This window comes from Salvelinus namaycush, chromosome 4, assembly GCF_016432855.1.
Source record: "Salvelinus namaycush isolate Seneca chromosome 4, SaNama_1.0, whole genome shotgun sequence".
In the NCBI taxonomy this organism is placed as follows: domain Eukaryota; kingdom Metazoa; phylum Chordata; class Actinopteri; order Salmoniformes; family Salmonidae; genus Salvelinus; species Salvelinus namaycush.
In genome coordinates this window covers 58,082,819-58,098,190 of record NC_052310.1, presented here as the reverse complement: position 1 = coordinate 58,098,190, position 15,372 = coordinate 58,082,819, and the positions used below count along the sequence as shown (strand labels likewise).

The 15,372-nt window shown below is 39.7% G+C and overlaps 1 protein-coding gene across 2 annotated transcripts in view; it reads right to left on the bottom strand.

The window, feature by feature from the left end:
* The window catches only part of LOC120046662 (hexokinase-1), a 38,622-nt gene that overhangs the window by 10,745 nt on the left and 12,505 nt on the right, over positions 1-15,372 (bottom strand). The window contains exons 2-5 of one of the 2 annotated variants that reach the window (XM_038992057.1): positions 11,239-11,401; positions 1,197-1,345; positions 922-1,041; positions 353-448 (exon numbers count right to left, since the gene is read on the bottom strand). In XM_038992057.1, coding sequence (XP_038847985.1) covers positions 353-448; positions 922-1,041; positions 1,197-1,345; positions 11,239-11,401 — 528 coding nt within the window. The remainder of the gene's footprint in view (positions 1-352; positions 449-921; positions 1,042-1,196; positions 1,346-11,238; positions 11,402-15,372) is intronic. The other variant, XM_038992058.1, reaches the window with a different exon arrangement.

Genomic DNA, 15,372 nt, shown 5'->3' with positions numbered 1-15,372 from the left:
ACAACCATGGTGCAACAGATTTGCTTATGACTGAACTTCCCATTGGGCACAGACATCAGTTCAACATCTAGTTTTGATTTACATTTGGTTGAGTTGTCAACTAACGTGAAATCAACCAACAATTTCACCATGTCATTGGATTTAGGTTAAAAGTTAAGAGTTGGGTGAAATAAAAATTACCTTATGTTGATTACTTTTTACAAATCCAATCAGTTATCCACGTTCGTTCAACGTCATCATATTTAATTTTTTGGTTAAAATGATGTGGAAACAATGTTGATTCAAGTAGTTTTTGCCCAGTGGGTTCATTGTCATTGCATTAGGCAAGCGTGCTTAAAAACATCAAACCTACCCCACGTTTTTTGATGGCCTTGTTCAGAAGAGTCACAACGTCCATTCCCTCAACTCCACTGGCTTTAAAGCGTTTTGTCCAAGTGAGCAAATAACTCTACAAAAGACAAACAGGCAGCTAGACTAAAGATCACTGATAGTATGATATGATCTGTCTTCAAAACTGAAGCTAATACAACCGTCCGTGACAGGAGTCCCATAGGACGGCACACAAATGGCCCAGCGTCGTCCGGGTTAGGGAAGGGTTTGGCTGGGGGGGCTTTACTTGGCTCATCGTGCCCTAGCGACTCCTTGTGGAGGGCCAGGTGCTTGCAGGCTGATACCGGTCGCCAGTTGAATGGTGTTTCCTCCGACACATTGGTGCGGCTAGCTTCCGGGTTAAGCTGCGAGCTTGGGCGGGTCATGTTCGGGAGGACGCATGACTCACCCTTTGCCTCTCCCGAGCCCGTTGGGAGTTGCAGCGATGAGACAAGATCAAAATTGGGGAGAAAAAGAGGGGTAAAAAAAAAAAAACGAAGCTAATAACTGAAGCTCAGGTGTACAGTACTATTGCCTTGTTCATTCTCTCACCTCATTCAGTTTGGTTTGTGCACAGGGGAAGGAGAAGGTGAAGCCGACAGAAAGCTTCTTATCCTTGATATTCTGCTTCTCCATGAAGTCACCCAGGCACTCTGCAACATGGTCAAACAGCTGCAAGGGAAAGGAAAATAATTCAGTTAGGGATGGTTATCTCGAAAGCAATCTGTGCACAAGGAGAGACTGTAATGCACACTTTGGATTTATTTCCCTGGCCACTAGACTTTTAGACATTTATATACGGTAAGAGTTTGAAAGGTACCCCGTACCCGAGTGCCACTGCCATGGATGATGTCCTCTGGAGTGTCATAGATCTGGCACTCCATCTGAACTGTCTGCTTCTTCTCATGGGACACCTTCACTCGCAGGATGCGGAAGGCCGAGCCTCCCAGATCCAGAGCAATGAAGTCCCCCTTCTCTGTAACAAGCATAAAAAATATGCATGTGCTCACAGCAAGCAAGTATGTGAATTGTGAACAGAGGCATCATGTCCACTGAAACAGAAGGGGAACCTACTGATCGAGGTACGTGGGTTACAGTACTACAGGCGGCAGTGAGTATGTTCACATGCACAGTAATAATTCGATATTAAACAGATTATGCAATAGTCATGTAAACATCGCTGCCAAAGGTGCTTCAACAAAGTACTGAGTAAAGGGTCTGAATACTTATGTAAATGTGATACCAGTTTTTTTTTTTTTTCATAAATTAGCAACACATTTTTTCCCCTGGTTTTGCTTTGTCCTTATGGGATATTGTATGTAGAATGATGAGGGGAAAGAACAATTTAATCAATTTTAGAATAAAGCTGTAACAAAATGTGAAAAAAGTCAAGGGGTCTGAATACCTTCCGAAGGCACTGTATGTCCGAACTCAGAATGAAATGTGCTTCCCAAAAATAACATGGTTGCTGTGGTAAAACGTTTATTTTGATTGCCGATTTGCCATTAGGTATGTGAGAATGCTGTTCATTGACTACAGCTCAGCTTTCAACACATTTGTCCCCTCCAAGCTCGTCACCAAGCTTAGGACTCTGGGTCTGAACATCTTCCTCTGCAATTGGATCCTGGTGGTGAGGTTAGGTATCATCACCTTCACCATGATGACCCTCTACACAGGGTCCCCACAGGGGTGTGTGCTTAGTCCCCTCCTGTACTCCCTGTTCACCCACGACTGTGTGGCCACGCATGACTCCAACACCATCATCAAGTTTGCTGACAACATGACGGTGGTAGGCCTAATCACCGGTGATGATGAGTCAGCCTACAGGGAGGAGGTCAGTGTGGTAGTGTGGTGGCAGTGTGGTGCCTCAACATCAGTAAGACCAAGGAGCTGATCATGGACTACAGGAAACTATACACATACATTTATACTGACTCTAAACTCTGACTCGCACACTGTCGTGGAAATTCAGTACTGAGAGAGATTTGGTCATTTCTTCACACAATCATCTTTATTTAATATTGATTAATTATTGCAATATTGAGGCTGGTCGACCCCCCACCCTTGAGTGTTGGACCGAGTAACCTAACCATTACACAAATGCAGAGTACTATATATAGCTGACACTAACAACGCTCAGTTATGGTTGGTTCAACCCCCCTCATGCAGATTGGGGCATCATAAGCCACTCTGGGTTCATCCTGTCATTATCTGCATGTGGGTTGTTGTCTTAACCCCACCCTGGCTTAGTTTCCCATATGCAAGGATGATTTTGAGACGATGAAGCATTGTTCTACTCCTAAGCTATCTCTAGTAAAACACATTCTTGTCTCTGTAATGCAGTCTTTAACCCATTTGTCAGCTCAAGCCATCTCCAGTGACTGTACGCCCTGAATAGCTGCAGGGAACTAGAGTGGAGTCCATGAAAACAAAGACACTAACAGGACAGAAATATCCTCCTATTTGTTAAGTATTAATTGCTAACTATTAATATCAAACAAATCAGGTAAATATGTAATTTTTCTATCACATTCCCCCATTTTGAGAATTCTCTCAACTTAAAAGTAAAATTACAAGGTTTAAAAATAAATGTATTCCATTTAGTGCCTAATGAACATAACCCAGGACAAGCATCATGATCCCATTATGTATAAGGCATCACCTATGGACTCTATGTTCAATTAGCATAAACCTGCTATAGTTCCTGAGTGTTATCATTAAACATTTCAATTTGGTAATGGATATAAATCAAATAGATTAAGATCAGTTTCACTCTCAGGATCAGAGTTTACCCCTCCTTTTACCAAGGCATGCTGAGAATAGTCTCAACATAGTACACAACTTATTTACCCAATACATTAATTGCTCCACTCATATAGTTAACATACTAAAACTTACTCAAATCAATCAGTCAGTTTTTAAAAAATAATTTTGTTTCCAAATCATATTTCAAAACCCAATTAATTATCCAACCAAAATGTTGAATGACATTGCTCAGTGATTCACATTGGTTCTATCACTCAAAATGAAAACCCTCAATTTAACATACATCAACACTGGCAACACTACATCCATATTAACATACAATATATTCACCTTATAATTAACCCAATTAACTCTCTCGTCGGGGTTATAATTACAGATCAGTATCTCAATGCATTCTTACCCTAAATAACTATACATTTAGCACTGTAGACCTCCCCCATCAACCTGATACCCCAAATAACAATTTCAGATAAGTCTAAATCAATTACGGGCACAGTTGACCAACCCCCTCCCTTCTCTGACACTCAATCTTCTGGCATTTCTTAATTTTCCTTCTTCAGATAGCTTCACAATTCAAAGTGTATGGCCCATGATAATGTCTCACCTGAACCCCACCACAACTCCTATTATGTCTTTTTCATTTGCCAACCAGTATACCAGCAATATGAGAGAACTGGATGCTGTACACCGGTTGCTGGCTCGGACTCAGGTCTCTCGATAGAAGTGGTGCAGGACAGGGCCGTAGTGAATGGCATTTCTTCAGCCGGTTAGAGGGGTTTTTGAGGTCCACACCCTGTTTGGTCAAATTATCCCTTTCGTGCGTTTAGATACCATTTCCACCTTAACCTCGAGAGGACAAATCAGAACAACAATTCAATTCAGTTAATTTCTGATCCAGGAAATCCAGACAAGCATTGACTATATGACAAATTATTACTTCTACCAATATTCTTAATGCAAATCTCTAAAACAAATGTTGAAGAAAATAACACATTCTGTTGAAACATCTTTTTCCAAATTAGCTTATCACACTGTCAACCTCATCGCAGTCATAGGATCAGGAAATTATCCCAATCATCCAGCAGACCCAATCTGGTGAGATTTATCAAAACAAAACAGAACAAACAAGGCAACAATACACTCCTTCATACATCACTCAATACATACCTACATATCACTCAATACATACCTACATATCACTCAAGGTGTGTAAACTTCAATCCAAAAACCAAAGAAAAATGGTAATTCCCCCATTTTGACACATAATTCACCTTATTAACTAATGTGTAAAAACAACAACACTTCCTATTAGTTATAAAACTTCTCCGTAATTATCAGCATTACAAATGACCTTCAAATCATCATCCAATGTCTCTCAGCTTTCCAGCAAGGGTGATCAAATCACACTAGAAAGTCAGGACAGAAGTCAGATGTCATTCAAACCCTTCAAACGAGTGTTTCTTACTAAACTCAGCAAAAAAAGAAACGTCCTCTCACTGTCAACTGCGTTTATTTTCAGCAAACTTAACATAACAAGATTCAACAACTGAGACATAAACTGAACAAGTTCCACAAACATGTGACTAATGGAATAATGTGTCCCTGAACAATTGAGGGGTCAAAATCTAAAATAACAGTCAGAAACCGGTGTGTCCAGCAGCTGCATTAAGTACTGCAGTGCATCTCCTCCTCATGGACTGCACCAGATTTGCCAGTTCTTGCTGTGAGATGTTACCCCACTCTTCCACCAAGGCACCTGCAAGTTCCCGGACATTTCTGGGGGGAATGGCCCTAGCCCTCACCCTCCAATCCAACAGGTCCCAGACGTGCTCAATGGGATTGAGATCCGGGTTCTTCGCTGGCCATGACAGAACACTGACATTCCTGTCTTGCAGGAAATCATGCATAGAACGAGCAGTATGGCTGGTGGCATTGTAATGCTGGATGGTCATGTCAGGATGAGCCTGCGGGAAGGGTACCACATGAGGGAGGAGGATGTCTTCCCTGTAACGCACAGTGTTGAGATTGCCTGCAATAACAACAAGCTCAGTCCGATGATGCTGTGACACACCGCCCCAGACCATGACGAACCCTCCACCTCCAAATCGATCCCGCTCCAGAGTACAGGCCACGGTGTAACGCTCATTCCTTTGACAATAAACACGAATCCGACCATCACCCCTGGTGAGACATAACTGCGACTCGTCAGTGAAGAGCACTTTTTGCCAGTCCTGTCTGGTCCAGCGACGGTGGGTTTGTGTCCATAAGCGACGTTGTTGCCGGTGATGTCTGGTGAGGACCTGCCTTACAACAGGCCTACAAGACCTCAGTCCAGCCTCTCTCAGCCTATTGAGGACAGTCTGAGCACTGATGGAGGGATTGTGAGTTCCTGGTGTAACTCGGGCAGTTGTTGTCCTGTACCTGTCCCGCAGGTGTGATGTTCGGGTGCACCGATCCTGTGCAGGTGTTGTTACAGGTGGTCTGCCACTGCGAGGACAATCAGCTGTCCATCCTGTCTCCCTGTAGCGCTGTCTTAGGCATCTCACAGTACAGATATTGCAATTTATTGCCCTGGCCACATCTGCAGTCCTCATGTCTCCTTGCAGCATGCCTAAGGCACATTCACGCAGATGAGCAGGAACCATGGGCATCTTTCTTTTGGTGTAGAAAGGCCTCTTTAGTGTCCTAAGTTTTCATAACTGTGACCTTAATTGCCTACGGTCTGTAAGCTGTTAGTGTCTTAATGACCGTTCCACAGGTGCATGTTTGTTAATTGTTTATGGTTCATTGAACAAGCATGGGAAACAGTGTTTAAACCCTTTACAATTAAGATCTGTGAAGTTATTTGGATTTTTACGATTTATCTTTGAAAGACAGGGTCGTGAAAAAGTGTTTATATTAGACCAATTAATAAAAAACGGTAAAATATTTCATACATTTTGTATCCCAGGTTTACAGTAAGTTTCCTCAGTATATTTTTTATCAAAATAATTCACGTGGTCAATTAAAACTCCGAATTCTTTTTCTAAATATTCAATGTGTGTGTGTGACCCTTTAAAATACCTCGGCACTAACCCATATTCATAACCAGTAAGTTGTGTGTGCGTACTGGTGTGTGTGTGTCAAAAATCAAACAATCAAACAAAAATGGCCAGGCCTTATTTAATTTGGTAACTCCTCTTTACCACCAAATCCAGATACCGTTATACCTATAAAACTGCTGAATTTCACTAACCCCTCTCCCAAGACCATAGCCTCAGGAAACATTTCAAAGAGAGAGAAAATGACTACCCCCATTCTCCTGGAAGAGAAATGTCAATTTCTTTAGCATTCAGTATAATAATATCATAATCAGCAACCCAAAGGTTTTAACTACAAACAAAACATGATCATGACAATCATTAATTTGAATGTACCCCAACGTTTATGTGCGCTTAATTTAGCGTGTGCTACCCTTAGACATGGCAACATGTATCTCTCCACTGAGTCTAACATTTCACTCCCATATCATATTATATGACTGGTCTCTCTTTTCAATAACCATGTCAAATTATCATGATATTGTTACTATATTGTCACCTTAGATTGTTCCTGTTAACCTTTATTTAACTAGGCAGGTCAGTTAAGAACAAATTCTTATTTATAATGACTGCCTACCACTGCCTACCATGCCTGCCAAACCTCGTCGACGCTGGGCCATTGTGAGCCGCCCTATGGGACTCTCAATCACGGCCGGATGTGATACAGCCTGGATTCAAACCAGGGACTAAAGTGATCCCTCTTGCACTGAGATGCAGTGCTTTAGGACGCTACGCATCTCGGGAGCACTAATACAGTGTTTCATTACGTGGAATCGACACTGTCTAAAATAAACAAACCCATTTCTGGCAATGTAAACATTGCAACCTGTTGCCTTAATTTAGTAAAAATATAAACCTTTACCAAATGTAGAACCTTCAAAAAGTTGGTCCTCTTTTATCATGTTAATAGTCAATACTTATTTCAATCTACTTTAATTACTGGACACTGTTCCACATAATCAAAACAGATTACAATTTTAGAACACATTAACTTCCTGCTCAAATCCACTGGTGTTACCTAACTATAAAACCAAGCAACAATAATCAGAAACTGTCAAATAAATATCTGTCTATTAATATTAAACAAATCAGGTAAATATGTAATTTTTCTATCACAACACCCACTCACATACAAGCTGCTACTACTCTGTTTATCTTATTTCCTGTTGCCTAGTAACCTTATCCCTATACATACTGCATCTACCTCCATCCCTCCAGTATCCCTGCACATTGTAAATATGGTATTGGAACTTACCCTGTATATAGTATGCTTACTTACTTATTGTGTTCTTCATATTTATTCTTATTTCTCATGTTTTCTTCTAGTATTACATTGTTATTGGTTATTGCATTGTTGGGTTTTGAGTTTGCTAGAAAGGCATTTCACTGTACTTGTGCATGTGACATTAAAACTTGAAAACTAGGGAGCCTGATTTCAGATGTGTCCATGTTAACAGGATTATTAGGGAAATCATTCTTCTTGTAAAGCATGTAAACGTTTTAATCAAACTATTATATTAATCTGACTATCCACAATAATCGCAATATTGTGTGCATGCAACCGTACTCAGTGACTCAAATCTTTGTGTTGTCATGTCTGGGCTGACTACTGTTGGCATTGCCATGTATATCAGATGTAATTTTGTCAAAAGCTCCTGGCTCCTGCCAAAAATCCACTCTTCCCGGGAATTAAAGACAGTTTCACACTGTCTTGAGAACATGTTGAAATTTAAGCAGTAGTAGTTTTATGGGCGTGACAACTTATTTTTTGTAAACCAAAGGAACTGAAACGTTTTTAAAAAACAAGAGGGAATGCAAACGATGAACCCTAAAGGCCTACTCCATATAATCTCTTACGTCATTCACTAGCTAACACACTCACAGTGGGATTTATTTCACTTTTGATCTGATTTACAGTACCAGTAAAAAGTTTGGACACACCTACTCATTCCAAGGTTTTTCTTTATTTTTTACTATTTTCTACATGTTAAATATATTTTATATTTGAGATTCTTCAAAGTTGCCACCCTTTGCCTTGATGACAGCTTTGCACACTCTGGGAATTCTCTCAACCAGCTTCATGAGGTAGTCACCTGGAATCAAATCAAATCAAATTTATTTATATAGCCCTTCTTACATCAGCTGATATCTCAAAGTGCTGTACAGAAACCCAGCCTAAAACCCCAAACAGCAAGCAATGCAGGTGTAGAAGCAATGCATTTCAATTAACAGGAGTGCCTTGTTAAAAGTTCATTTGTGGAATTTCTTTGTTTGAACAAATCCATTGTGTTGTGACAACATAGGGGTGGTAAACAGAAGATAGTCCTATTTGGAAAAAGACCAAGTCCATATTATGGCAAGAACAGCTGAAATAAGTAAAGAGAAATGACAGTCCATCCTTACTTTAAGACATGAAGGTCAGTCAGTCCGGAAAATTTTAAGAACTTTGAAAGTTTCTTCAAATGCAATCGCAAAAACAATCAAGCGCTATGATGAAACTGGCTCTCATGAGGACCGCCACAGGAAAGGAAGACCCAGAGTTACCTCTGCTGCAGAGGATAAGTTCGTTAGAATTAACTGCACCTCAGATTGCAGCCCAAATAAATGCTTCACAGAGTTCAAGTAACAGAACATCTGAACATCAACTGTTCAGAGGAGACTGCATGAATCAGGCCTTCATGGTCGAATTGCTGCAAAGAACCCACTACTAACATACACCAATAAGAAGAAGAGACTTACTTGGGCCAAGAAACACGAGAAACACGACAAAAGTCATAACTATCTTTCCTTTGCAGTAACTCAAACTGTTGTGATTATGAGCTGAGAAACTTTTATGAGTTGAGTTTACTCCTGGCTCAGAGTTTGTCTGGGCAGTGTCTTAACATCATCCTAAAACCTATTCTGAGCTGGGAGTTTTTAAATTCTTAAAACAGGTTTTAACAGGATTCCGAGGACCTTCTCTGAGATTCTTTGTGGATATGGGCCCAGACCCTGTTATTTCTATTGTGACTCTAGCCAATGGGTGAAAAAACAGAAACCATGCCACTTGACCAACTGGTTTCTGCCTCACACCTGGATTTGTAACTGTACAAATCTTTAACATGTTATTACATCTTGTCCTTAATTAACTTCTTGCGAATTATAGGGGGTGCTGTTTCGACTTAGCATAAATCGGGCTCCAGATTAAACGGCTTCCTACTCAATTCTTGCTCGTACAATATGCATATTATTATTATTATTGGATAGAAAACACTCTCTAGTTTCTATAGCCGTTGGAATTTTGTCTCTGAGTGAAACAGAACTCCTTCTACAGCACTTTTCATGACAGGGATTGAGATTTCAGACATCTTGGCCCCTGTTCCCAGGTCGGTTGTAATGTCCCTGTAAATGCTATGGAGAAACAGACACTGCCTACGTCTTCCTCTGGATGTCAGTACGTGGTGACGCTTTGAATGGAGTCGATTGCGCAATCAGGGCCTGTATAAAACACCAAATACCGGAAGTAGCTTTCTTTTGCTGCCTGCGCCTGACGCACGAAGGACGTCGGACTTGCCTCCTTCCAAGCGGTTGTTTAGCCAGTAATATTTCTCCGGTCATGTTTTTACTCGTTATAGGTGTTAAAAACATCATAAGGTAGTTAATTTGAACCGTTTTATAGCAATTTATATCCGTTTAGGGCGATTTTATGGCATTTCTGTGTAATACACTTTGAAGCGCTGGGCACTTTTCGAGTGCATGGTGAACGTTAGTGACCATTTCGACCGGACAAGAGGAGATCTTTCGACCAAAAGACGATTAGACCGGAGAAAGGATTCATTGCCCAAGATTCTGATGGAAGAACAGCTCATAGTAAGAACAATTTATGATGATAAATCGTGTTTCTGTCGAAAAATGTTAAACGCTTATGCCGCCATTTTGTTTGGTATAGCTTCGCTTGGCGCAACCTGTATTGAAAAGTAAGGATAATTTAAAAAATGTAATTCAGCGATTGTATTAAGAATTAAATTGTCTATCAATCGCTGTCCACCCTGTATTTTTTAGTCAAGTTTATGAGTATTTATGTATAAGACTAGATCACTGTCTAATATGGCGCCCGACATTTTCTGACCAGCTGGGCTACTTTTCTCATTGTCTAACCATGATTTTGGTGGCTAAATATGCACATTTTCGAACAAACTCTATATGTATGTTGTAATATGATGTTACAGGAGTGTCATCTGAAGAATTCTGAGAAGGTTAGTGAAAAAATTAATACATTTTGGTGGTGATAATGCTTTCGCTCTTTTTGCCGTGAATCAATGCTGGGGTAATGTTTGCACATGTGCTATGCTAATATAACGATTTATTGTGTTTTCGCTGTAAAACACTTAGAACATCTGAAATATTGTCTGAATTCACAAGATCTGTGTCTTTCCATTGCTGTGAGCTGTGTATTTTTAAGAAATGTTTTATGATTAGTAATTAGGTAATACACGTTGCTCTGTGTATTTATTCTAGTCGAGTTGTGATGGTGGGTGCAATTGTAAACTATGATTTATACCTGAAATATGCACATTTTTCTAACAAAACCTATCCTATACAATAAATATGTTATCAGACTGTCATCTGATGAGGTTTTTTCTTGGTTAGTGGCTATCAATATCTTTATTTGGCCGAATTGGTGATAGCTACTGGTGGAGAGAAAAAATGGTGGACAAAGAAAAATGGTGTCTTTTGCTAACGTGGTTAGCTAATAGATTTACATATTTTGTCTTCCCTGTAAAACATTTTAAAAATCTGAAATGGTGGCTTTATTCACAAGATCTGTATCTTTCATTTGGTGTCTTGGACTTGTGATTTCATGAACATTTTTTTTAATGATATCCCTGTAACTTTAGGCTAGGCTATGCTAGTCAGCTTTTGTGTTGGGGGGGATCCCGGATCCGGGTTTGGTAGGCGTTAGAGGTTAAAAAAGAAAGAACCAGGCATAGATTTCCCACAACTCTTCTTCCTCTGAGTATCTAGTTGGAGTGTTCATGCTCACCTGATCCATCAGGAATGGACCTGACAAAGGTGGGCAGCATCTTGACAGTTGCTGTGGGGTTAGTGTCCCGACCCAGCCCATTCCCCAGTTCCCTCCTGAATCGCTTCATGATGTCCATCAGCGTCTCGTCGGAGAAACGCATGGCGTACAGGTACTTATCGATCTGAAAGACACCAACACATCATCATCTTTGATCATTTACAACCAGTTTCTTCAGATTAATCTAGGGAGTAATTCATTCATAATTCATAGCATTAAGATGATATGATCTACTTTCTCCTTAATTAAGAGGGAACACAATGGGCTCTCAAAAGACACTAACAGTTGCAAAACATCTACTAGTAGTGATTCAGCTGTCCTTTGACATACTGGATCCAGTATCACGATGAAGGCCACACCTTTAAGCCTTAATCTTGGGAGAGTGAGCTGTTCTCTCTAAAGTCTTTCCACATCTGTCCAGGGGAATGAAGGCAGAGTTGCTGAGGACAAGCAATTCATTTTTGTCCTCTCTAATGGACATTCGTTTTTGGTCTATAAGTCCATACATGGCATTGTGTTAGGTCCCGTTGTACCTTTGAGAGGACATTCTGGGCTTTTCAATGATATCACATGTGTGGGGGTGTCACCTTGATATTTTTTTATTTCTGATTATTCAAAATGGCTACTATCACAATTACCATCACAATTAGCACATGTTATGGTAAGTGTGTGTAATTGTGTAATTATAATTTTTGTGAGTTTGATATTCAAATTGTTTCTAATAGGTTAATATTTCAGGAATAGTTTGGTGAGTTTTCAAAACAGTGTACTATTTATAAAGAGCTAAATAAGAGCCTGTTAATGGCCCAGTGCAGTCAAAATCATGATTTCCTGTATTTTATATATATTTCCACACTAATCGATCAGATATTAAAATATCTGAAGAGTTATATTCACAAAAATGTTGCTTTCTAAATCAACATTTTCCGAGGTGACCCGACTTCCTAGTTAATTAAGTTTACACGATTAGTTTAATCACGTAATAATAATTACACATAGAGAATTTATTTGATAAAATAACAGTCTTCACATTTAATGACAGTAAAGACACAACATATTGGTGCCCCGTGTGAATCATCTAAAATAGAATGAGGCATTTATTTTCATTCAGCCTATACAAAATTGGAAAGCAGATTGCATTATACACCCAGATGATATTATACAGCAGGGGAGTTGTAGACAGGAATTATTGGTTGTGTGTGTGTTGCCATAGAAGTCCCAGTGTTTGCGTATCTGATGACGTCAGGGTGACTAATGAGTTTTAAAGTTAGTGATTACATTTCTAAGTGCTAGGACACGATCCAGCTACTTATAGAAATTTGAGAAATAGAGCGTTTGGCCAAACATAGTGCTATTTCTGCCTCCCGCTGTCACGCCCTGACCTTAGAGATCCTTTTATGTCTCTATTTTGTTTTGGTCAGCGTGTGATTTGGGTGGGCATTCTATGTTTTGTATTTCTTTGTTTCTGGCCGAGTGTGGTTCCCAATCAGAGGCAGCTGTCTATCGTTGTCTCTGATTGGGGATCATACTTAGGCTGCCCTTTTCCCTCTTTCTGTGTGGGATCTTGTTCTTTGTTTGTGTGCAGGGAGTTTGCACATCGAAGCTGTTCGGTCGTTGTATTCTTTATTGTTTTGTCCTGTTTTAGTTTCACTTCGTGATTAAATTATGTGGAACTCTAAGAACGCTGCGCCTTGGTCTCTTCCTTCCTTCCGACGACACCCGTTACATCCGCGTTTCAGAAGCGGGTAGGCTCGGCCATTATTCATTTCTTGAGCGGGTACACAGGGCTAGCCGATTGAAATTGAGTAGATATTAGCTTAACTAGCGATAACTATCTCTCTGTCTCTCGCATTTCCACGCGAGTAGACCAACGGTGCATTTCTTTGTTTAGCGTGCGTTCCAGTAAAACATCACGAAAATAATGCAGAGAAATGGTTTGAACGTAATACGTTATAAGTAAAACCATTCCCTTGCTGAAAGGGATCCTATGTTATGCTTGAAAGTGTAGGATTAGCTTGCACAAGATGCTAAGCTAACAAAGGGAAAGCAGCCATTTTGTTTTTCCTGTGTCACGTTGTAATTCCTCCGCCTTGCCCGACGGAAGTCCCTCCCTTTGTACTTCCATTTGATTTCAGCTTTCTGCGATCAGTGACCCCTGGGGGTGAAGAATCGCCAGTACGTTTCTGTTAAAAACTTCTTATGGCTGCAATCCCGCTACCGGGATCGATATGACAACAGCCAAATTCAAACAACAGAAATCTCATAATTAAAATTCCTCAGACATTCATGTGTCTTATATCATTTTAAAGGTCATCTTGTTGTTAATCCCACCAAAGTGTCCGATTTCAAATATACTTTTCAGCGAAAGCACTACAAACAATTATGTTAGGTCACCACAAAACCACAATAAGCACAGCCATTTTTCCAGCGAAAGATAACTTTCACAAAAAACAGAAATAGAGATAAAATTATTCACTAACCTTTGATTATCTTCATCAGATGACACTCATAGGACTTCATGTTACACAATACATGCATGTTTTGTTTGATAAAGTTCATATTTATAGAAAAAAATTTGAGTTTACATTGGCACGTTAGATTCACTAGTTGCAAAAACATCAAGTGATTTTGCATAGCCACATCGTTTCAACAGAAATACTCATCATAAATGTAGATGATAATACAAGTTATACACATGAAATTATAGATATACCTCTAATGCAACCGCTGTGTCAGATTTAAAAAAAACTTACGGAAAAATAAACCATGCAATAATCTGAGACGGAGCTCAGAACAATAGCCAAATTAGCCGCCATGTTGGACTCAACATAAGCCAGAAAATACATGATAAATGTTTCCTTACCTTTGATGAACTTCATCAGAATGCAGTCCTAGGAATCCCAGGTCCACAATAAATGCTTGATTTGTTCGATAATGTCCGTTATTTATGTCCTATTAGCTACTTTCGAATTGTTTACCAAACGCCCTAACCAAAGTCTCAAAGCGCGTCCACTATAACGTGACGAAATGTCCAAGAGTTCCGTTACAGTCAGTAGAAACATGTCAAACGATGTACTGAATCAATCTTTAGAATGTTGATAACATACATCTTGAATAACGTTCCAACCGGAGAATTACATCGACTTCAATTGACCGATGGAACGGAGCTCACTCTCACGTGAACGCGCCAGTTCAATGCGTGGGCACCTCATGGAAGTGATTACTCATTCCTGTCTCCTTCGGCCCCCCTTCACATTAGAGTCATCAGACAAAGTTCTATTGACTGTTGACATCTAGTGGAAGCCGTAGGAAGTGAAAACCCATCCATATCTCTCTGTATTTTCAATGAGAGCTTGGTTGAAAATCTGGCACCCCCAGAAAATATCCAAACAGGAAGTGGAACTTCTCAGGTTTTTGCCTGCCATATGAGTTCTGTTATACTCACAGACATAATTCAAACAGTTTTAGAAACTTCAGAGTGTTTTCTATCCAATACTAATAATAATATGCGTATATTAGCAACTATGACTCTGTGCACCTTTCATCCAAGCTACTCAATACTGCCCCTTCAGCCATAAGAAGTTAAAAAGAATTATTTAGGTGACACCCAAACGTGGATCACGTTTAACAAGTGGTTACTTATGATATCCAGCCTGTCTCAACTGATTGGATATCGATGTCTCATTCAATTTAACTAAGAGGTAAAATTGCAGGATTTACCTTTTTCCAATGTACATTTAAAATAATATCCAAATGGATGGGTTTCTACAAATGAGACATTTTAAACTTTTCCACATTAACCTTGATACAGCAACGCTCTCAGGTTAATTAAAGTTTAATACCCAAATAGCCTACACAGGTTTGATTTATCATTAACATTGATTAACCTTTTCTCAATAGGGGGGCGCCATTTCGACTTTGTAAAAATTCGTTCCCAAATTAAACTGCCTCGTACTCAATTCTTGCTTGTACAATATGCATATTATTATTACTATTTGATAGAAAACACTCTCTAGTTTCTAAAACCGTTTGAATTATATCTGTGAGTAAAACAGAACTCATTTTGCAGCAAACTTCCTGTCAGGAAGTGAGAAA